The 24,461-nt window shown below is 36.5% G+C and overlaps 1 protein-coding gene across 5 annotated transcripts in view; it reads right to left on the bottom strand.

The window, feature by feature from the left end:
- LOC132944346 (protein TANC2) overlaps positions 1-24,461 on the bottom strand; it is a 198,292-nt gene that overhangs the window by 5,577 nt on the left and 168,254 nt on the right. For 2 of the 5 annotated variants that reach the window (XM_061013637.1, XM_061013640.1), the window contains exons 3-15: positions 8,260-8,460; positions 6,046-6,146; positions 5,855-5,939; positions 5,663-5,776; positions 5,462-5,557; positions 4,393-4,713; positions 3,808-3,915; positions 3,406-3,690; positions 3,120-3,328; positions 2,212-2,504; positions 1,310-1,751; positions 1,127-1,248; positions 208-708 (exon numbers count right to left, since the gene is read on the bottom strand). In XM_061013637.1, coding sequence (XP_060869620.1) covers positions 208-708; positions 1,127-1,248; positions 1,310-1,751; positions 2,212-2,504; positions 3,120-3,328; positions 3,406-3,690; positions 3,808-3,915; positions 4,393-4,713; positions 5,462-5,557; positions 5,663-5,776; positions 5,855-5,939; positions 6,046-6,146; positions 8,260-8,460 — 2,878 coding nt within the window. Of the gene's footprint in view, positions 1-207; positions 709-1,126; positions 1,249-1,309; positions 1,752-2,211; positions 2,505-3,119; positions 3,329-3,405; positions 3,691-3,807; positions 3,916-4,392; positions 4,714-5,461; positions 5,558-5,662; positions 5,777-5,854; positions 5,940-6,045; positions 6,147-8,259; positions 8,461-11,920; positions 13,889-24,461 lie in introns of those variants that run through there. The other 3 variants (XM_061013638.1, XM_061013641.1, XM_061013639.1) reach the window with 3 other exon arrangements.

Raw genomic sequence — 24,461 nt, 5'->3', positions numbered from 1 at the left:
TTCAAATTATTAAATAGGTAGTTATAAATAATAATAATATATTATAAGAATGCATAAAAAAAAATAATGTGCATAGTCAGAGCCCATTTTTCATATTTTCATATTTCGATTTGTTACTTTTCCGTTTTCTATTTCGGTTTTTTGGATTCCCGGTTTCTGTTTCTGTTTTATTTTCTAATTAAGATTTTTTTTTTTTTAACGACTCACCTGCCAGCCGAATCTGTGAGCCCGGGCGATGCGCCCGCCTCGATCAGCAGTTTGACTACATCGATGTGACCTCGGCTTGCGGCCATCCACAGCGGCGTCCGGCCTTGGCTGTTGGACACGTTCACGGAGGCACCGAACTCCAACAGCACCGCCACCATGTCGTAGACGCCCTCGTGAGCGTAAACGCAAATGGCCGGCGCCCGTCCCAGCATGTCCGTCCGGACGTCCGGCGACGCGCCCGCGAGCAACAGCAGCCTCGACACTTTGACGTTCGGCGCGTAAGTGTTGCGCATGGAGCACAGGGCGGACGACACGCTACTCGACACGGACGCCAACCAGTTGGCCTGCAGGTCCCTGGACGACGCGCCGTCCAAAGGTCGCAGTGTCACGTTCTTGTACAGATGGGCTTTTAAGATGTGATGGCCCAGTTCCAGAGTCTTTTCGCTGTCCAGCGGCGCCTGGAGTCTCGAAAACCGTAAGGCGATTCCCGAATGTCCGTTTCTGCGATGAAAAATAAAAGTAAAAAACCGATACACTCAGTTGTGGGAAACGGATTTACACAATATTATATGCGCAAAATAAACTAATAATATTTTAAAATCGTTAAAAATATCTATACCAATAATTAGTATTGTGTGTCTATGTAATATTTCAAAACACAATGTGACGCGCTTTGTATAGAAAATGTAAATTATATTATAAGAAAGGGAACAATTATTATTTTATAGCGGATCCATCCAACTACAATAATAATTGAGTCCGGAGGATATATTTTTATGTATTTTATTTTTGTTTTAAACGAACAAAAAAGTTTTTTTTGTACTCGAAATGTTTAAATTCAAAATGATGTAATTTCAATACAAGCATTAAAATCATGTACCTATAAGTAGATATCACAAAACGGGTCGATTATACTGACCTTAAATCGCACACGAACTTCTTCGACTCGCTGTCTTCGCGTCTCATAAGCCATTCTCTAAACGACGGGTGGAAGAACATATAAGTGTTGTCTAGTCGTTTTATGAGCAGTCCCGAGATCAACTGTATAAAAAAAACCATTTTAATATCGGCGTTCTCTCCTAAAAGTATGTTTCTTACGTACCTTGAACCTCTGCAAGAACGCTTCCCACGAAACGAATTCGTCGACGTTCAGAGAGTTAACCGAATAGTAAATTTCCAAAATCGTCAACGGGTAGAGCGCAGCGAGACATACGCTCAAAATGTCGGCGACCTTTTCGAACGAGCTAGTCGTCGGGAACCTCAGGTTGAAATGGAGCTGATATATCTGAGCCAACGTGACCGGCAACACCTTGAAGCTTTGGGACTTGGCCACCAGATGACCCCTCTCGATCAGGTCTAAGGTGAGTTTGGCGAACAGAAACGACCCGTCACTGGCGGCTTGCAAATGTTGGCAGAACTTTAACTGTCCCGTTGTGCCGGCTATCAAATTGTTCTGAATACTGGCGCTGTTGGTAACTCGGAAACTGATGTAGTCCATCATGTCTTTTATCACATTTTCTTTATTTGCAGAGATTACGTCCACACTATTATACAAATAATAATGAAATAATATCAGTTTCGAGGTTTATCAACCGACATAATATTATTAACTATACCTAGTCAATAGAAAAGTACCTAGCGGATTTAAATTTAAATGCATTGAAAAATATTCTCAAATATTCACTAAAAAAATTAATTGAAAAATATAATACAATATATATAGGTAGGTATGCAATTGAACATACGAAGCGAATGTAATCCGAAACGGTATTAGTTTAATTTAAAAATAGTCAGAAAATTATAACTAAAACAATAAGAACCTACGTTTTAGTATTGTAAAATACAGACAAATAGGCATGATCGAAAAAAAATCTAAAAACAACTACAAAACTGAAAAATATCAAAGTACGTGAATATGAGCATAAACAACCTATATCCGTAAATATTTTTAGTATATATATATACATATTACAATGACAAAAACTATGTCAGGTGGTGACTTACCAAATTTTTGTCAGCGGCAACGGTGGTAACGCGTCTTCCAGGTTGGTTCTCAATGTGGCGATGACTTTGAGCCAAGCCGGAAACTTCGGCATGTGCTTCACTAAAAACGAAGCGATCGTGTCTCCGTGATCGGGCCGGTGGTATTCGGCTTCGCACAATCCATCGATGACGATCACTAGACCACCAGTGCCGATCGTGTTGGCCAATCGACTGAGTGCGCTCAACGGTTCCAGGACACCTCTCGTGAATGCGGCATCGGGATCTACGATGCACTCACGCATCGACAGCGAATCCTGCAGCAAATAAAAAACGTAGAAATATATACATTTTTTTTAGCGGTTTTTTTTTCATAACCAAGGTATCACAGGTGTCAAGGTAGTGGGTTATTTTTGTAATATCCTTGTAAATTTGAAAAATGCATTCAAAATGAATATACGGTAAAGCACTAATTAGAATCAAAAAGAGTCAATTTAATATTAATAATATCATTTTTTTATGCCTTGAAGTATGACATAAATTATAAATCGGAAAAACCATATTATCAACAGAAACGGTAATTTGTAATATTTTGTTTTCAGTTTATTTTAAATTCCTTCCTAAAATGTAAGATTAATTATAACTACTCGCACACACAGCTAAAAATGTGATATCATATGAATCAAAATTATTTAAATAATAAAAAGGTGAAAGTTGGCGCCAAATAATGATAGTTTTTTGAAAGTGCCTATACAAACGTGCAAAAAAAAAAACAAGAATAGCAAACAAAACATTTTTATACTTGTCGATATATCGTTAATATGATGACAATTGTCATTTAAAAAATGTTTATGCATTATACAACTTTTGACTTTACAAAAACATCCAGCCAAGAACCTATTCGATTTTGGTTGTTTTTTTTATCATCTCACCTGAAGGTTGAGTTCTGTCAGCACGTGTTGTCGGTACATGTTCAGCTGGGGTGCTTGGCACAGCTGGGCCGCCAGCGAGTGTACAAATTCGGGTATGAGGCACGTGCTGTTGTTGTCGGCTTGACAGAAGTGGTAAGCGACCACGCGCGAGGCTAGGGACTTGACGTCCTCAGAAACGATCGAGGACTGAGACGCACTCACATCGGATACTGGATACAACGAAATGCGAAAAGTTTAGAGAAATGTGAACACCACAATGTGACAATCGGTTAAAAACTGCGCTTACCATTCGATTTCAGGCGGCCGAAACAGCTGTGCTCGACAAGTTGCAGGACGAACGCCGTCTTGCCCGTGCCCGGCAGCCCGGTCACCGCGACACCGGACTGGGCGTGCAGCATTCCTCTGCTAATGTCCTGGACCAGCCACTCACGGCCAAGGAACAAGGGGTCTGACTCTTGTTGGGGCACTTCGAAGAACAGCGGTTTCAGCACGAGGAGTTGTTGTTGTTGCTGCTGCTGAAGCTGGAGCTGTTGTTGTTGTTGCGGGGATGTTCTGTACTGGGCGAATCGCACTGCACGGGGAAAACACAAGTGGTAAATTATGAGTTAACATCGTCGACAATTTCAGACGAAAAAAATTAAATTTTAAATTTATAAGCGAAAAAACCTCCAGACAGTAGACATCATACCTTTGGGATCGATGGGTCCCTTAATCGTACCGGATCTAGCGGACCTCCTGGTCGGCTGCCGCCTCGTTCTAAACGAACGTAAATCGTCTACAGAGCCCGCTTGTAATGCTACAAGACAAACACAAACAATCACGCACACGCACAATATAAAATCGCTGTTAGAACAAAAGCCGAAGCGTGGTGAGTATATAATATATATAAATATGTATAATTTTAAAGTAATTCAAACCCACGTCAGACGTTGAAAAGAACGTCATTCGATAAATTATATTTACGTAATTACGATCAAAAATAATGGGTTCAGATTCGAGAGTACACAGTTTTTTTTTTTTTAATTATAGAAAGATCGCGTTTTACTGCATTTTGATTTTGCTTTATTCCTTATATAAATACCAGTAGACGATGAGAGATATTGATTATAGTAATTTCATGTCAAAATACTTAAACTAAGTACTTAACGTATTTCGTATATACATTTAAAAATGACATTGCCTTAAAATCTGAACCCTTCAGAAGTTATTAGTATTTAAATTTAAAACAATATAAGCGTTTTTACTTTTTATTCTATATTTAAATTCAACTCACTTGTGACAGAATGTCTTCTGGTCAGAGGGCTACACGAACCGTTGCTCTGTCCGGACATGGACATCAGGGATCCGATGCTGTCGGATGATTGTTCTTTGATCGCTTTGTGTTCGGTCTCTGAGGACCCCGTGAGCGTGGACACGGGGCTCCCATTGCTCGACACCGGCTTAGAGTTGATGTTCGACAATGACACGTCCTCCGTAAATGATCTGGAATTGCTGTCTCTCGACAACAGCAATCCCAGTCTTGTATACAGAGTGTCCGAGTTGCAACTCCTCTGGTTCAACGATCCTCGCGGTTTCACGTTTCCACCTTCATCGTCTGCAGTATACAAAACGAAGAACGATTAATTTTTCGTTATTTGAACAGATTATATTTCCATTAAAAAACAGAATTGAGTTATAACAAATAGGTGCACAAAGCTAATGTCCGTGTCCATGCAATTACAAATATAAAAACAAACATAAATGAACACAAGACAAAAATAGGTGCTTTTCATATTTGAGGCTTTTATTTTACACATACGCATGTTATTAACCTCCTCACTGTAGTGTCATATACTTGCTTCTGAAGTCGCAACAATTTTACAGACATAATTAGTTAACGGTAGTTTATTGATTTTACTCGTCTGATCTGATTCCAAAAAACGAATCACTAAAAGTCTGCTAAAACAAAACTCGGCTGACTATAATATATAGAATCAAACTAAACGTTCTCGAGGACCGAATGAATCGTGATAATAGATTACTAAAGCTCAATTGTTTTAAACTCGCAGATTTTCTTCGCGTGGTTTGTTTTATCGATGAATACGTAGTCGAAATTCTGAAATTTAAGACTCATGTGACGACCAAAGTTTGTATGTAATATATAGTTAATATACAGTGATAAAATCAAATTTATTGATTTGACCTTGTTGTGGAACAAAACATTTAGGTTAACTCTCAATTGCAGAGAACATTCAACGGTTTAACTACGGTGACATAATGTTAATAAAGTGTTTTCTAATAAGCTTAAGTGCACACACGGCCAACGACAAACAAAAACATTTCATTTTTAGAACCTAACAAACCTCTCAACGACCACAGAGATCTAATCTTGCCCAACACCACTGAAGACCATCGCCGCTGATCCGTAGAAGTTACTGTTGATGTCGACGCTGACATTACTGAATTCCATAATGCATTTAATACAAACCGTGTTATATTAAGTGTGTATACATAGCTTATATATTATATTATTATAAAAGAAAATTAAACAAAAAAAAACTTACCGGAGAGTGCGTTGTCCGAGGGCGACCTGGATCCACTGCGCATGGACCATTGGTTTCGTATGGTTTTCGGGCTGAGAAAAAATTTTCTTCTGCTCTGCGGGGGAGTTGGACAGCCTAATGACAAAAATAACGAAGAAAAAATTAATTGATGACGCCAAAATAATTTTCATAATTTTTTTTTCACCAACTCACTCTGAGTCATGACTTCGTCTAAGTTCCTGTTGGGTCTGGGAAGCCTACTAGGTGAATGACTGAGTTCCTGTGAACCTTGTCTCGACTAAAATAAACGAAAACAACAAACAGTAATAAGTAACTGTATATACACACACATAATATTATCGCAATTATTATTGAAATATCGTGGTCGAGTGAATGGCAATTACTTGGACGTAGGGCGAAAAGTGTCCGTTAGTCTTGACCCTTGGTCTGTTGATTCGTGTGTTTTGCACGTATATCGGCTCATCGGTCAATGATTTCTTGGAAGCTGCACAGAGAAAGGAAACAAATATTATATAAGTTGATTGGTATTCTACACGCGCGGAAAACTTTCGTCAAGGCAGTATAAGCAGCTGCGGTATACGCGTGGCGACAATTATATATATAATATACACGTTAATCAACCATGACTAACACGCGGGGAAAAAAATATCAACCTACGCGATTTCAACGTAATTTTTTCGACTTCAATTAAAAATATATTTATTTCGTTTTGGTTCACTGTCTATTTTTGTTTTCGACTTCCGACAATTATCATATAGAGACGACGACGACGCCGCGTGGCGCATATAGTAGGTACCTATATATGTATATAGCTTTACCGAATATCGTGGGAACCACAACAGTAGCTGTGTTGAATAAAAACTCAACAATACCGTGCTTTACCCTCCGTCAAATGATAATTTAAAAAAAATAATAATTTATAATATAACTATAAAAACGTATTATATTTTACACGTTGTGTACGGCAACACATATATGGGCGGCAACAAAACCGATTCAAACTATATAAACCAGGTGCCTAAATTATATATATTTATATTATGTTTATGAATTGTTATGAACTGCGTGCCATTCATTTATACGAGTTAATTGTTTGATTAATTATATAATATACATAATATTATGGTATACGTATGTATATGTTCGAATTTATAATATTACAACGCGAACTTCAATGTACTATACATAATTAAAAACTTCTACTAGACGCTTTGTAGAACCTCTTTGAAATGAAACTTTTTAATTTTCAATTAAAATTATTTTTCAGAGTATTTCGACGAAATTGGTCGAGGAAAACATTTTTAAACCTTTGTATTTTATACTGTGAAAAACAAAATATAAACAAAACTTTGTTCGCCGTGAAAGTTTTAATACGTATGTTATTAAAGTAATCATGCGTTCACAACTCTTTATTTTACTATAATACTATACCTACTACTAATAATAATAACAATTTATAAATAATCGAAAAAATATATATATATATATGATATACCTAAATATCTCTTTTATCTTTCGTACCAATAAAATATACAAGTACTCACTACAATATGGACCACAACATAAATGTTTTATTTTCTATATTTTCAATTTTTTAATTTATTTTTGTTATTTGAAGAGCAAATACATTAATATACGATAAACGCGAATTAGTGTTTTTGGGAAGGTAAAAAACGAGGGTTTTGCAAATAAAATGTTTACCGCGGCAGTCTTTATTATAATATTATTAGTTATTAGTTTATTATCGTGTTACTTCACCATATTATTTTTCACAAAATTAAATTTAATATAATCGATTAAATAATGTTATTACTTATTATTAAGACAGCAAAATATATGGCTATTATTTTTTTTCCGAGTTTGCTTGGTAAGCATTTGATATTGACTTATACTTCCGAAAAAAAAATAAAAACAAAGTACTTTACGAAATTATAAAATTCCTAAACCCTGATTTCATTTAAACGGTTTCCACGAAGAGGTCGTTTGAAGCATCCGGTGTATATACTTTGAACGGTTATTGGCGGTTGTTGTTTTTTTTATATTCTTTGAACTTTTAAAGTGGATAAACTTTATTAAATACAGTCTTTCTTAAATTAGTCGATATTTTAAGAATAAAAAGTCGCAATTCTATTTCCAAACGTAGAAGGATAGTCCATGTCGATATAAATTAGTAAATATCTGATGAAATTCGTCGTTTAATTAATGATAAATTGAAATGTAAATTAAAGAAGAAAAAAAAACGAAAAAAGAACTCTCTGCAACACGTCCGTAAAAGAACAAAAGAAGTAATTTGGTAACGACAATGCAAACGACTTAACAAATAAATGATAATGAATCAGCTTTGAAAAAAATTGAAGTTTATGAATGGACTAATAAAGCAGATAGAATTTTCATAAGAAAAACTTAAATTATTAAATTCTATCATAATTTAATTTAATCGCCACCGACCGTTTTATTGCTGCACCGCGATTACGAGAAACACGTCGTGTGGGCGTATGCAGTTGCAGTACCGTACAAATTTGACGTGTAATACAGACCAAAATCAATCATAATAATATATTATATGTATTAAAAAAAAAATTCAGGTCCTAGCATACCTTTTGTCGAACCTTCTTCGGCGGTCGCCGCGGTGGCGCACAGCGGACAGCCCTCGTTACGGAACATGCACGCGTAACATCGTTCGTGTCCGCAAGAGTCGATGAGCTTTCTCTTCTTGCCCTTGTCGAAAGGCATGCCGCAGCTGGGGCACGTTTCGTCGCCATCGCCTTCTTCCAACAGCTTCCGTATAGCGGCCAAATCTGAAAAACCAAAAACCAAAACCGTTATTATATGATATGATTTACGCGGTCGCGGTACACTGACAAAAATATAATATTAATACGCTTTAACGTTTACGAGGCGGTGGTTTTAGCGAGATTTGCGTTCGTCGTCGCGGGGCACCGTCGTGAAAACTACCCTCCGATGACCTCAACGTTAATTTTTTTCAGCGGATATAATTATTTATCACTATATAACTATAGTTATTACTATTACTTTAGAAAGCGCGCGTCACCGGAACGAATAAATAGTATTCACACCTCTATAATATTATATCAAACCCGTAGACCTGGGTGTAATATAATACCGAGTGAGTATACACACCACGACGGAGTTATTATAATATTTTCTATCTCGATGGTCGTAGTCTTCGCGCGTGACCGTCCGAATGCATCATAATCAGACGAAGCAGGTGAAAACAACAACAACAACAATAATAACAAAAATACTGTATAGAGGAGTTCATTCACGACTGTGATGGTGGTGAGGTGGACGGACGGACGAGATTAAAACAACCTCTCGAATCCGGTTTTTTATACACTATATACTTATTATTTACTTACACCGGTTTTGGCCAAGTCGTGTGGGCGTAAGAAAATCTTCGTCCCGTCCGACTGTCTGGCGCTAGTCCGACGATACTCATTTCTTTGCTCCCCTCCCCAAAATAATAAATTGTCGCGACAACCACTACACATGGTCCACCTAAATCTGTTCGTATAATATAATATTATTATTATCACTGCATCGCGACGGCAGCAACAGTCGGTATTATTATTTTGATATCACGCGTTACCGCGGTTATGGGTACACGTGGTGATGCGGTATTTTACGTAAAGAGCTGAATGTTTAAGCCGGGTTTCCACTTCACCGTGTCGTATCGTACGAGGTTCTGCGCCTATATAATTAATACATTGATAACAAAATGTTGGTATAATACACGTTATCTACCTAAAAGTTAAATACATTCAACTCTACCGTATTGTGGAAACTCGACTTCATACGCCGGGCATTTCGCATTCTACTGGACTACCACAACCACTCAATGACGGAACCGCGTAATGTTTAAGGTTGCGTATTGTATATTAAATATATACCTACTACAGCCCGCCCCCTCCTCTCTGCCGCCGACGTATAATCGTTCCCACAGTCGCAGACGGTTTCCCACGCGCCTTTACCACGTATAATCCGCAGCCCCGGGACGAACAACAACGGCTGCGTTTATATCGGAAGTGGGTTGTTTTTTTTTTTTTTATTCCCTTTGCCCTTTTTATTAAATATAAAAAAATCAATCGCAAGTGAAACGATTGCTTCAACGCACACATAAACGCTCCGAAAACCGAAATCGTTTGGCCGTGACTTACGTATATACTTGCTACAGTCGGGGCAAGGGGCGGGGAGGTGCGGGGACGCGTTCGCTTAAAAAAGTAATCGTATATACACGCGACTCTGCCTACATAGACATAATATTATAGATACCGGCACCGTGGTATGAGTAACGGCGCGCGATGTGGGAGCGGCGACGTCGTCACATATGGTCCGTCGTCTTCTCGCGTACGGTCATAAATCGTTTTCGGGACGCGCAGCAATAAAAAACAGATTTAAAATTTCCAACTGCCCCAGAGGCGTTTCGGCAATTACTTAAAACACGACCGCAGATATAAATATATATATATACACAAGACATCGCACGCACATAATATATACACTGCAGTTACAGCCACGCATATAATATTATGTTTACTTTCGTATATACACAGACCTGCAGAAAAACACAGGAACGAATTAAAATACAATAATATAATGTAGTACTTCACAAGGGATTTAGGGATCGATATAGGCGTCGATCGGCGTATAGACAGACGAATGCCATTGCGGAGTATAAGATTATTACTTACGTATTATATAGACGAACACCTGTCTTGTCGAAATTAGTATATCGTTACAAAGTTATCGGAATTACTTCTCTGTTACTTGTTTAAAGAATACAAAATAACACGTTAAGCACGTCACATAATATTATGTTATCATGTAGATAAAACTAAAAAGTAATGAATTTGGAATGGAGTTATAGAACTATACATATTCACGAGAGATTTTTTTTATATATTTATTGTTATACCAAATTTATACCTATTTTTTTTCTAGAAAATAATATTTTAATCGAATATCCATATTACATATTTAGTCCGAAACTTTCTAAAAACATTACATATTTCGTTCGGAATACAATTTTATTGATTGATATAAAAACTGCGCAGATATCTACAAAGTTAGATTTTTATCTTTTTTCAATAACTGTTTGATAACTAAAATATGACATATTACACGCATTATTATGGTTTCTGGTTTATTGTGCAACATTAAAATAACGCGTTAGAAACGAGCATAACAAAAAATAATACTCAAATCACTATATGGCGTTACTGCATATATAGTGAAGTCGTTAGAGTAACGAGTACATCTATAATATATAGCTTATTATACATTACCAAACGCTGAATTAATGGATATACATATAATATTATATGGTGGTCGTCTGTATAATAATACGATGTGGCACGCGGTGTGACTGCGGAATGAATGATTTCGACCGGTGTGGCGGATGCTCTCGTCTGGCTGTGACGAGAACTAGTTTCGCGCGCGCACACATACATAAATATATATATAACATTATATTATTCGTGTATATGTTTCACCGATGTGATATTATATTATAATTTACGAATTTCTTTTACGAAAAAATCTTCTACGACCCGCGTCCCACCGGTCTGGCGATATAATATTATATTTATCGCGTCAAAGTGCGCGGAGTGGTCGAGGATTTGACAATATTGTACACTGACGTAATAGGTACGTAATATCTGCCTATAATATAATATCATTGAAATACTTAAATATTATCTACCGTATTGTACGATGATTATGCTACGACACGAACATAGTTATAACAACATGCGATCGATGCGAAAATAAAAATAATAATACAAACTATACACCGTTTTTACCCGGTTCAGCGGTAGCACGGTCTATACCCCGGCGGTCAAGGTTAACATTTCGGTGGTAGCAAATAAAATATATGTATTCTCACCTCCAAAGTTGAACCCAAAGCACTCAGGCTGATAAATGTAAATATATATAAATAGCAATAACCTACCTTCGACTATGACTTGAATTGGTTTTTTTTTTTAGAATTCAATCAAAAGTGAAATAACAAAAGCAGGCACCAGAATAATAGAATATTATTCAATGCATTTGATTATGTCACATGTGATTGTTTAAGAACATACTTTAATATATTTTTAGATCAAATTTCCATGCATTTTTTAGATTTTAAGGTCATAAACATCCTAATCCTAGTTTAAGGGTTCACGATAATGTATTATGTACCACGTTGCATATTTAATTTATCATATACATCGTGTACCGACGAGAACAACGTACCTAGCACGCTGAAACTTAGACCGCTGCTGACGGGTCTCGGATGGCCTCCTCTGCTGCCGCCGCTCTTCAGCGGGCGACGTGCTCCTCCTCCTACTCCGTTCTTGGTTATCATGTCGAACGCGGCGAACAGCGATAATAACTTTTATTGTACGCGCACTGTTTTTACTGTTTATATAGTGTTAAAGTCGTCGTCGAAAAGCGTTTTGTACAAAAATATTATACGCACTATACGCGTCCGCGAAACGAAAAAACCACCGACTGCGAAGACGACGACGACGACGACGACTGTGACTGCGGTACGTTCATTGACGCGTACCCGACACGAATGGCCGAGCCGCCGTCAATAAAGTTCATTGAGAGAACCAGTGGGCCAGGACGACTTCCCACACGCGCGCAACGTATACTCTCATACACGACACATACGATGACTACGCACGCACGCGCATTCGACCCACTGCAGTGAGCGTACAATACGACGTTTACGTTACCATTAATAAATACGTTTTTTTTTTTATCTTCCACCGCACATAATAATATACAAACACATTTTATCGTATAATATATTATGTACCTAGGTATATAATATTATAATATAGTAACCGGCGAGTAACTGCGTGTACATATTATATTTTAATTTTTTTTTTTTTTTAACGAGAACCACTCGTATCCGCGGCCCATAATAAATCGAGAGTTAATAATTTATCATTTCATTGATATTTTCTACGTTTATGCGCGCGCGTTTTATGCATATTACATAATATTATAATAATAATATTATTATATCGTTTAGCCGAGTCGGAGATGGGCGTGTCTGTACCTATATAATATTATAAGGCGTATATCTATATTATATACTATATACGTATATATTATAAGGATCATAACCCATTTCACGCTGCACACACACGCCGTATATAATCGTGAAGGTATATTTGTAATAAGCCTCCGATGGACGAGGGAATAAAATAATATGCCTACTTGTTCGGAGCACGAAATAGTACAATCGAAGTTGTTTATTATATCGAGATGTAAACACGACGTGCGAAGACCCAAATCGAGTGGCCCCAATTAACGGCGTCGGACGTTCAATCGATCGTGTATACTATTTCATCTTCGTATATAATTTGTATTATTATTAATGAATAGATCGCACATATAATAATTTATTATTATTATATACGCTTAAAAGAGAGCGAGAGAGAGAGCTCGTATTATAATATTTATATAGAGACGAAACGCCGGTCTTAACCTAAATAATTGTGTCAAACGACCCGGCGACTTCGCTCGTCCGTATATCGGCCAAACCGCCATCGTTGGAAACTGACGAACCCGACGACTTAACGATTTATTTGATTGGCACATATATAGGTATATTTATAGAATGTATGCGAGTGTGTGTGCAAGTTATATATAGTACACGGCAACGGCGAACTTACAGCGTAAAACGCGTACGGTTTTATTTTTTCTTTATTTTTTCCAAACACCCTTAACGAGAGCCTTTTATGTTTTATATATATTTCGGCGCGCGTAATCAACACTCACAAATCGAGTTATCGAACGTATAAAAAAAATATATGAACTGTCGACTCACCAGCAAAATTTGAGCCGTGTTAAAACTGTTACAATCAGATATCTTATACTGAATGTATACAAACTGAATGTTATAAGAATGATATACGATTTTAATGCAATATAATATATTAAGCAATACAATTTTAGTCCTGTCAAATGTCAATATTTCATTATCTGATGGAAACGTATTTTTCTTTCAGCCGAAATCAATATTCACAACATTATACATAACATACAATCATAGGTATACACATAGGTATACATATATTCTTACGATAAATATTATTCTTATAGCACATAATACGGCATATTATAACACAGTTATATGTACCTATAGCGATTTTTAAATTATGATTGAAAATGTTATCGTTTACCTTTATTTATTTACTTTTATAACACTTGATTTTTATGATACATTCGGTATTATGAGATACTTGATTATACAACACTCGCACCAGATTCACATTATATTTTATATTATTATTGTATAATATTACACACCGCGATCAAATCACCGAAATACACAGTACATGATATAGATACGTTATATATATATATATATATATATATATAGACCGCGCGTACAGGTCGTTGAAACGTATAGCACGACGACTTGAATATACTAAAAACACGAGTGGAATAGTTCGATAAACGAGTTTTATGCGTTGAAAATGTGTATTGTGGTATATATTATTTTAATCTTAATCTCTTGTCGTACCTACGTGTTCGCAGCCGTATCGACATGGACGGAAATTAAAAACGTATAGGTACCGCTACTGCACGTCGAGAGTTGTATTTGTGTGTGTGTGTGTGTGTGTAGTAGTAGGCCTAATAGCAGCAACGTTTTACAGTTCACAGGTTGCCGGTGAAAAACGTCATAAAAAAAAGTGTTATCCCTCGTTAATGAAATTCAATTAGGGTTGTGGAGGCCGGTGGGGTCCGAATCACATAATACGAGCACACATACTATACAGGAATATTAGAACGTATCGTTAAACGGATTTCAATCTCCGAGCCGTACGGTAACCACTCTTTTTATACAGGTCTCGTTCGTGTTAACTAGGTACATTATATAGGTATATGATATATTACCGACCTACACTCTCGAGTTTTTGGTTTATGAATAATAGTCGATACAACGAAAAAAAACGGGTTTTTCTTCCACAGGAATGATGGGATTGTCATAATAATAAGATTAATAATGATAACAATAACACAGATGATATTTTATTATGGCAACGGTGTAGGATCGGTAACAGAAGTAGGTAACTATAGATACGATAGTTATACAAAACACAATTTTCAAACGAATAACAAACTATACACATACTTATACAATAGATCTGTCGATCAATAAACTATACAATATTAAATAATGTCAAACATCATCGCCATTTACCCTATAATTACATGAATTATAACTAAAAAAGTAAAAACCTTAACTAATTTAAAACCAAAAAAATAAAGTATTACAGTATTAGGTATAGTTTTTTATAATAAACCAATCACTGCAGGTTAATACATTTTTTATGTACCTACATAAAGCAATGTTGTTAAGTATTTTGTAAAAACATTCAAATGCTTTTATCGGTATATCTTATTTGTAAGATCTAATATCTTGTACCTTTATAATACAATTTTCGTTTGATATGAATTTGACAGGTACGCTGAATGTGCATGAATTACACGTCATATTGATAAGGCAATAACGCTACAGTTATGTATGTAGAGCATCCATTCAAATTCTGAACTTTAGAATTTATAAATATAAGGTACCATTTGAAGACCATATTTTCAAACACTTAAACTATTATGCCATTTATGGAGAGTCCTGAGGCGAATCGAACTTCTTTTTTTCAAATGAGAACCGCATTTTTTTCTTTAAACTTTAATCAGATAATTTTTTTTATTAATTATGATGTATCGTAATTCAATATTTAAGTTTCTGAATTATTATTAAACTTTATATTCTTTATAGTCCGCATGCCAATAGATTTAAAATGATGTGGGTAGTGATAACAAAGTTATAAATAACAATATAATATTGGTATTTAATAATTTGTGGAAATTGTCTGAGCATTATAATAAGTACTAGACTAGATATAACAATACATATTATATATTTGACGCAAGGCGATAAGAAAGGATTTATATTGATACTGCATAAAGTTAAATTTCTCAGCTTTAAGTTAAAAATACTTAAGATGTCTACTAAGAATTAAGATGTTCGAAAAAGTCATCTATTTAACAGTTTACAGTAAAATAGGATGGTTCTCATTGAAAAAAAAAAGCTGTATCGTTACAGGAGACTTCTAAGAACACAAATCTAAGCACCTGAAAGTAATATGGTCTTTAAAAATTCCATAAGTCCAAATTTGAACAAGCGCTTTATTAAATAATAAAAGCGGTGTGTGAGCATGCTTGGTAAATCACCCTGCACAGTGTATAATATACCCCTATATAATATATATATATATATTATATATGGGTAAAGGGACACCGGGTGAAAATCGTCGTAGCCGCTCCATCGCTGAACGGCGAAAACTTTTAAAAGTCATTCAAAGGTTTTCATTCGATTAAACGCGGTAAAAAGAAACAGCTAGCAGACAATATAATGCGTATACTTTTATTTTATTGCGCGAGCGTTATTCTTTCTATTCCGAGAAAACGGTAAGCGGCAAGCACTCGAAATATATCGACGGAAATCCAATTTCATTCGCCCTCGATTCGTTATTATTATTATTATTATTATTATTACTATACGCATATACAATCACATAATATTATTCTACCTAATGCTGCAGCCACGTGCAATGTACGCACACTTTCGTTTCGCGATGACACATACATTTGACGTAAAATAACCATAACCGTTTCGAACAAGTTGTCGCTCGGCGCGCGCGTGTTTCCGCAGTAAATTTTTCCACTTTCGAAAGAACAAAAACTGGCATCGTGCAAATTATCGTCCGCCGCCACGTCTAAACCGCAGAGACTTTTCACAAACGCCGGCGGGATAAATTGTAATAATGAAAAAACTTTCGGCCCGTAAAACTCCCGCGCCCGTCAGATCGAGCCGTTGACCGAAATAATAAAGATGAACGGTGGAATAATAATACGGTTTAGCGATTCGAGTGGCATATTTTTCGATACGCCGTAGTCGACCAAGTTTTCTGGTGCAACGCTATTCCACAAAATTTCAGAATCGTGTATAGATTATTCATACCCGCACTTATTTAAATATAAATTTGTAGAATCGATATCCGCCACCATGTTACCATGTATACCAGCGGTCGTCGATCTAGATATCACGCGACCCCTTTGGAGGTATATAGTCGACTAATTATTACTATTGCTATAATTATTTAATGGGTTACCATCTCAAAAATATTGAATACTTGTATATAATTTAAGAGAGTCACCCGTTTGAGCGCAGCTGGTACGTTTTTTACCCCAAAACTAACATAACATTTGAGGTTGACTTTTAAATTCACTTGACTATTTATTAGTGCACTCAAATTGGACATTGCGAAATCGCGCTCACGTCCAAAACATGTTTTCTCACGCTGTTTACTGCACGCTTGCAGACATCAGAATCTCTAATTCAGTAAAGATCCCCGATTTAAAAAGGTCGATAATCACCGATGTAGGTATGATTGCTTAATTATAATATAAAGTAGGTAGTGTTCCCGTCAAGTGTATAATATCGGTAAAATTTACGAGGCAGCGACGCTTTTTAAAGCGGCGAAGAATTTTATGAATTTTGTGTCGAAACCATGTAGACGATAACACGATAGTTACTGTAATATATTATAATTATATACAGTTTAACACTATAATGGAGGTACAATTACGAAGCTCTGTGACGTGGAAAGGTATATGCCGCGCGAACGTTGCTCCAATTTCGTGTCGCACGCGTAAATAAAAAAATATTATAATATTATAATATATTAATTATTACCGGACGAATAAAAACTGTTATCGCTCGAAAACCGACACGACCGGATAATAAAACGGTGCGCCCGTTATAACACTATACATATTATAGGTACGTATTAATGTAATATTATGTACGAGAGGGCAGTAAAAAAATTTTACACGATAATTCCTGTGATGGCAGGCCTATTATAATACGACGCGACACAAACCGCGGCGATAATATTGTAATTTATAACAATATATCGAGATAAAGGAGTGCACAGCATTCGCTGGTATATAGGGATAATGCCGCGGACGACTTATAATTATCTGCATCGAAATCGTCATAAAACGACAAACGCGTCGTTATAAAACCGATTTCATTACCGTGAACGTATAATTATTTATTTTCGATTGTTTGGAAACATATTATAGCTGGAATTCGACGATGAAATTAAAATTCGAAAACGATTTAGAGAATCGACTCACTCGGCGGCGGTAAAAATAATCTATATACAGTATACACTGTACCGTCGAAACATTTTTGAACTCAATTCAAAACGTTTGTGATGTAATAATCGTACATTTTATATCATAATAATATAACAGTTATTGCGTGACGATAAAATCGGATTAAATTCATATTCGATGCTGTTAAACAAAATCCGACCATTTAAAAAATGCTCACCCACCTTTTTCGACATCTAGGTAGGTCGTAGGTATACCACTCTGCATTCATTGCAGACGTGCTGGCGGCGGTCGATATAGTATGCGAGATTGAAAATAAACCGTCGATTGCGGGACGTCGTCCGACGGATATATATAATGGGTATATATTTTTATTTTCGAAAAAATGAACGTCGAAATCGAGATAAAAATGGTCGAACCGAATGGTCCTGCTACAGACTCGCCGAGCGATAACGTAGGTCATAATATAGTATGAGGAGTTGGTATACACTTTGACAATGGAAACGGATGGTTTATTTCTAATTTTTTTTTTCATTAATATTTCTGGGTTCGTCGACGAGCTCTCCACACAAACGCAACTCATACATAGATAACGTTATTAATATATCGTCTGAACATTGTATATGATACAATATAAATTTCGATAACCAACCCCGCGAACACGGTCTAAATATGAAAGCCGGTCGGAATCCTATAGGATACCTTGTTATACGAACGAGCTCGACGGTTATTGTCTGTGAGAAAATTGATAACGTGTATACCTCTCTCATGTGCACATATTATTATTATTATTTTTAAAAATTGAACTATATTGTATATGCGCACACAGAATCGACTTCACGAGAACATCGCAGGACGAAGGTACATTACAATATACTATAATATGTGTATATAGGTTACCCACGGTTGCTGATTTTAAAGAGCCTAATATTTCGCGAGTACGTTTAATAATTTAAACTATGAAAACATTGAGACGATAACACGACATATCATATACTATGTGGAAAAATAATTGGTGAGCGGCCCGAGCCAATAAAGGGCATTTCAAGAAGACCTGATACTGCATAAACCAAATTTAATACTTATCAAAGCAACGTCATTAGATCGTATCCGATTATATACACCACAGTAAATAATAAAACGCCCAATTCAGTGGTATATATACTGTGGTATATAGCTAGGATGTTGCAAGGTGTAGCTTTTGCCACACCGAAAGTATTCAAGTTTGTAGGCCGCTTTGGTTGTAATTATTTATGGAAAATAATGAAATAATAATAATTTAATAAATATTAAACATTAACTCAATTATACCTACCTATATATGTATATCTATATAATAGGGCATAGGCAATATTGATACATTAATACAAAGTCAACAAGATATGGTTATCATCACGGTTGTTATTACCTGCACAGTGCACATGTAAATTACAACCATAGTTAAGGGTTAAGTTTGGGCTTTTGTTTATCGATATTTTGTTGACACCTTTTATACACGCATTTTTGTATCAGAGGATTGAAGCCGTTGTAGACATAATAAAATATCCATTATATCATAAAAAAAACTTTGCATCATCAGAAATTTGAATTAAATCACACCACTGTTAAACACCTGCGATAATTAACTGCAGTTTCAACAGAATATTCGAACACAAAATATACTTAGGCCTTAGGGTAACGCGCAGGTATACAACTCAGCAGGCACCCATGGCGGGAAAATAATCGAGAGAAAATACGGCGGTCGGCACTCTTTTCGCGGGCCGGCGCGTTTTTTAATCGTATGGTAATAATGTAATTTATAGACGCGTCGTACATACAACCTAACCCGACTACCCCTCTAACACACCACGGGGTGCGACTTTGAAAAATCGTATATTCTCGGCGGCCATCGCACAGGGAAACATCGAAACATACAATTAACGATCGTTGGGGACGAAAACGACGGTCATATATGAGTAAAAAACAAAATATATTACGCTTACGAAATGGGCGTGACCGACCTCTCCTGATTACACGGTCGACGATACGTCTGCACAAACTGTGTAGTGGTGCAACAGTAAGTAGACAATTACACGTATCGTTCGGTCATCGCACCGTTTAATAATTATACGTGATAACAAGGACTGGGCGGCGCCGTGTCGCAGTAAAAATATATGTCTTAAGGGGATTCGAAACGCGTATCGTTTGTATACCTATAAAGAGTTCTGTACATATAGGCAAAATATTTATGTTCAATATAATTACGGGTTAAATTGATCGATTTTTATTCCATCGTATAAATATGCCAATGCGATTTTGATATTGAAAACGGACATGAACGTGATATAATATGTTTACTCGGGATCCTATAATATTATAGGTATAAATACCAACAAGTTTTTTCATTTATTTATTTGAAAGAGCGTACTCCACTATTGAATATAGACTATAATATTGTAGATAAGAATAAGTCCAAATTTGATAAACGTTTTAGTATATGATCTAAATAGATAAAAACTAAAAAGAAGATATAATAATCAAAACATGTGTCCAAAATCTTAATCGACTCATTAGACCGATCAGGACACATCGAAATAAAATGACCTATATTAAGTATAATGAAAAACAGTCTACTGTTTTCGAATCCTTCAAGAAGTCTAGGTTTTATATTTTACGCTTTGTTGTCGAACAGTCGGTTAATTTTAGTGCAAACTGTACCTTCCGGGTAAGAGGTGCGTCGTCTACAATAATTTTGTGTCTAAGCTGTAGAGGGTGCCAACTTGGGGTTCGTGGCCTACCGGTTTGATTTTAAATAAAACATATTATTATGATTTAATCTACGGGCATAATATATTTGTGTCTGGTACAACTACTGTGTTTTTGATATACCTACATTCAAAGTACCTAACTGACTAAATTATTTGTCGACTAATATGCGCCTCGTCGCGGCACTGGTTCAATGTTCTATCTACCTATATATTATAGCCGTTGCAGGGGGTAAACATATAAAACTATAATATTGTAAGGTTTTATCATTAAAATATATATATACAAATAAAAATTGGTTTCGAAAATTCCCACCAAAGCTGCGTCACCGCCAAAGCCTATAATACAGTCGCTAGCTGAAAAAGTTTGCCGCAACGTTTTATAATGTCATAAGTTATTACTATATTAGGGTACGTTCAGGCGACGGGATCTGCATGTTAGAGGCGTAAAATTGTAGTGGGACTGTGTTAAAACGATAATATTATCGCGGCAACGGTTTTTGTCCTTCGCCGAAGGAGATGATCACATGCAAAGCCGGTAAAATGTTTTGGAGGATTAGCGCCGCGGCGAAGACGATTTGCTCAAAATTCTATACACATATAGTGGCGGCGATTTAAATGAATATTTAGCGCACTCCTTAAACAAAACAACGAAAAAAAACAGTTTGCCGCTTTTTTTGAAAAAAATAAAATATTATGTAAAACCAATTGCGGAATAAAATAACAAAATACTATTAAATAATTATTGTCGATCACTCGTCGTCGTCGTAACGTCGCCGCCGAACCGTTTTGTGCAACCCAAGGCGGTTATTACTATTATTATTATTACTTATTATAGTTATTATTACGACGTAACGTAAATAATAATTATGACCGTCCGAACGAAATGTCACTTTGCCGTTGTTGGGCATACATAATATAATATATTTATTATATTATATGGCTGCAGCAGTATTGTGTTTATTGTTATTACGACTATAGAGGATTTTCGTCCCGAGCCACTAATGTAAAACTAACGACATCGAGTTGCAGTCGGCTGCAGACGCGCATCGAAATAACAATGGCCGATATATTTATGCTCGAGCTGCACTAGCTCGTTTCTGCCGCCGCTGTAGTGGGCAGAACGCGGGCTGAACAGACACTTATTATTATAATAATAAATAAATAATTGTGAATTATAACAATATTCGACTGTATGGTCATATTTATTTTTCGTCTCTCCCTCTCTCGGGTTAAATAATCGTATTTATAATAAATATTAGTTATTGCGCGTTTCGTTCGTTATTCAGAGTTCAGACGGACACCGTGGCGGAGGGGACATATTATTATTATACGACTATTATAACCAGCATCGAATCGAGGAGCGATAAATCGCGCCGTACCGGTGATTATGTTGTTATATAATATACAGGTATGTACCTACAGCCAGTACAGGTACCTCCTACACGATCTATGCACAATATAATATTCATAAGTTATAATATATTATAATGGTACTCGGTCGAACGTTACAGCTGCAATGGCGCACACTCGTTTTTTCTTCGTCAAGGGTGTCCATCGGAAGTCACATTTTTGAAAACCGAAAAGCCAAACGCTTAAAACTTCCTCACCATACGTATCACGATCCAGCTAGGTCGCCTTTGACACCATCTACCCTTAATTGGGACACCGGCTTTACACACTTACAATGTGCAGTTGTGTGAGCGACCCCAAGTCGGTCACATGTTTTCGTTACGAGGTCATTATTATAACAATATTATGATCGTCTCCTCGTTACCCCCGTACCGCTATAAGTATCTGCGCACTGCACATCACACCCGGTACAACAGCTGTACCAGATATAATTACCGCGCTTATACAAAATATAATATATTTATTTAAGTATATATCCCGTGTGCTCGTGTGCTCACCGTTGTAGGGTAAACATGTCGTCTCTGAGCCGTCGAAATGATAATATTATACGTAAATACGTAGTAATATATACAGAACTATTATACCACCGTTATATAAGTCCGTCTCAGATTTAATAAGCGGAGGGATTCATAATGTCACAGCGTTTCTGGTTATAGGATATCATATTATCCAAACACCGCCACCACAACGGCGGCCTTGGCGTATTGTGTACACGCGCATGAGATAGAAACGAAAGCATCGCAGAGGCAGCGAGATAAAGATTGAATTTTGAAATCTTTGAAAAAAAAAACTGAACTACGTTAGTTCGTGACGAATTCGTGTGAGGTACATTGGTAAATACGCATTACTAATGTACAAACGAACGTGAGGTCTGCTTATCGACTTTTAGCATATGTGTGTGTGTACCTGAAGGGTACCAGTGGTAGCGACCCTTTTTCGGGTCACGTGTCAAAATGTTATACACCTAATCAGTTTTAAACAAATTTCATGTGCCAGTTCATATACAATATAATATTGATGGATAACCTGTAGACATTTTTTCATAGCAATGATCAGGGTTTTAAAAAAAATTACCAATATTTTTAAATTCAGTTGAGTATTTTCTTAGTTTGAATGAAACACTAGCAACAATAACTGCACCCATTATTTATTATTATTTATTCCTCTGTTATGATTTTATCGCTTTCGTTGTATAGAAAACTGGAAAGTAAACTATCATAACTGTATAATATGTTGACAAAATTTGTCTGAAAGTGTGTTTCAAACTTTGAACATTTTTTAATTGGTAACTTTATCTTTATTACCTACTTATTTATAGAAATAATAAAGAATTTTTTCACAAATGCAAGGAATTTAACAACGAAATTAAATTAATACTTTCGGCAAGCCGTTAGAATTTAGCCGACATGTACCACCCCATTGGTTTGCCACACTTGATTTAATATAAAAAAGCGAGTTCCTCGTGCAGGGTACGTTTTGAAATATTTTTGTCGACGCAGTTTATCGTAAGACATAAAATAAAAGCTCAACCGAAATCGAAAAATAGGCTCGCACAATCGTGGCGAAATTATACTGCGGGAACCGCTGAGTGCAAGTTTATATACCCGGTTACCGATGTATATCGCGAAGATTTCCGTGCACATAACGATAGTATAAAATATATATTATATCGTATCTGTACCCCGGCCGCCCGCGTCAGAAATCATCGCGTGTTTACCGGATAACTTTTTTTTCTCGTCATCACAGATTACCTATGGCTAAACATGCTGGTCCGTATATGGTGGTCTCCGGCGGGCGGGCAGTCAAACGTCTATAACAACGCAGTCTATTCGTGAGAATGAACTCGCGTGTACATTATATACATTCGTGGTGTATACCGCGCATACCAAATACCACAGTACCATATAGTATCGCGTATAGTACATACATGTATGCCTATACCTGTGTGATTACTATACGTAGGTATACGGCGGTTGCTAGCGACCGTGCTACAGCAAGACGGCGATCATTTCGTCCGGCGACCAGTAAGGCGGTGGGAAGTACCATATTTCGCAGGTCTTCGAGACGGGGTGGGGCGAGGGAGGGGGAGAAACGCATATGGAAGAAATACGTGACAGATGGAAAAACTATGTTTATACACATATAATATATATATATATATATATACGAGTTCACGTTATAACGGATTTATGTAAGTATAGTTACACTCACGCGAGAGGTGGGGAGGTTGAGAGGGCACACGCGACCCGTACAAGGACAGTACAGGACTACGGACACGAGTCATCGTAATGGTATACGCATGTACGATATAAACATTTTAATAACGCCGTCGGTAGGGTAATATAATATCATATGGTAAATATTGTTCGCAGATATTTATATACCTAATGATATCTCGTCTGCGTGTCTCCCTCGGGCCTATCCACAAC

Source organism: Metopolophium dirhodum, chromosome 5, assembly GCF_019925205.1.
Source record: "Metopolophium dirhodum isolate CAU chromosome 5, ASM1992520v1, whole genome shotgun sequence".
NCBI lineage: Eukaryota > Metazoa > Arthropoda > Insecta > Hemiptera > Aphididae > Metopolophium > Metopolophium dirhodum.
This window is presented reverse-complemented; position numbering and strand designations above follow the sequence as displayed.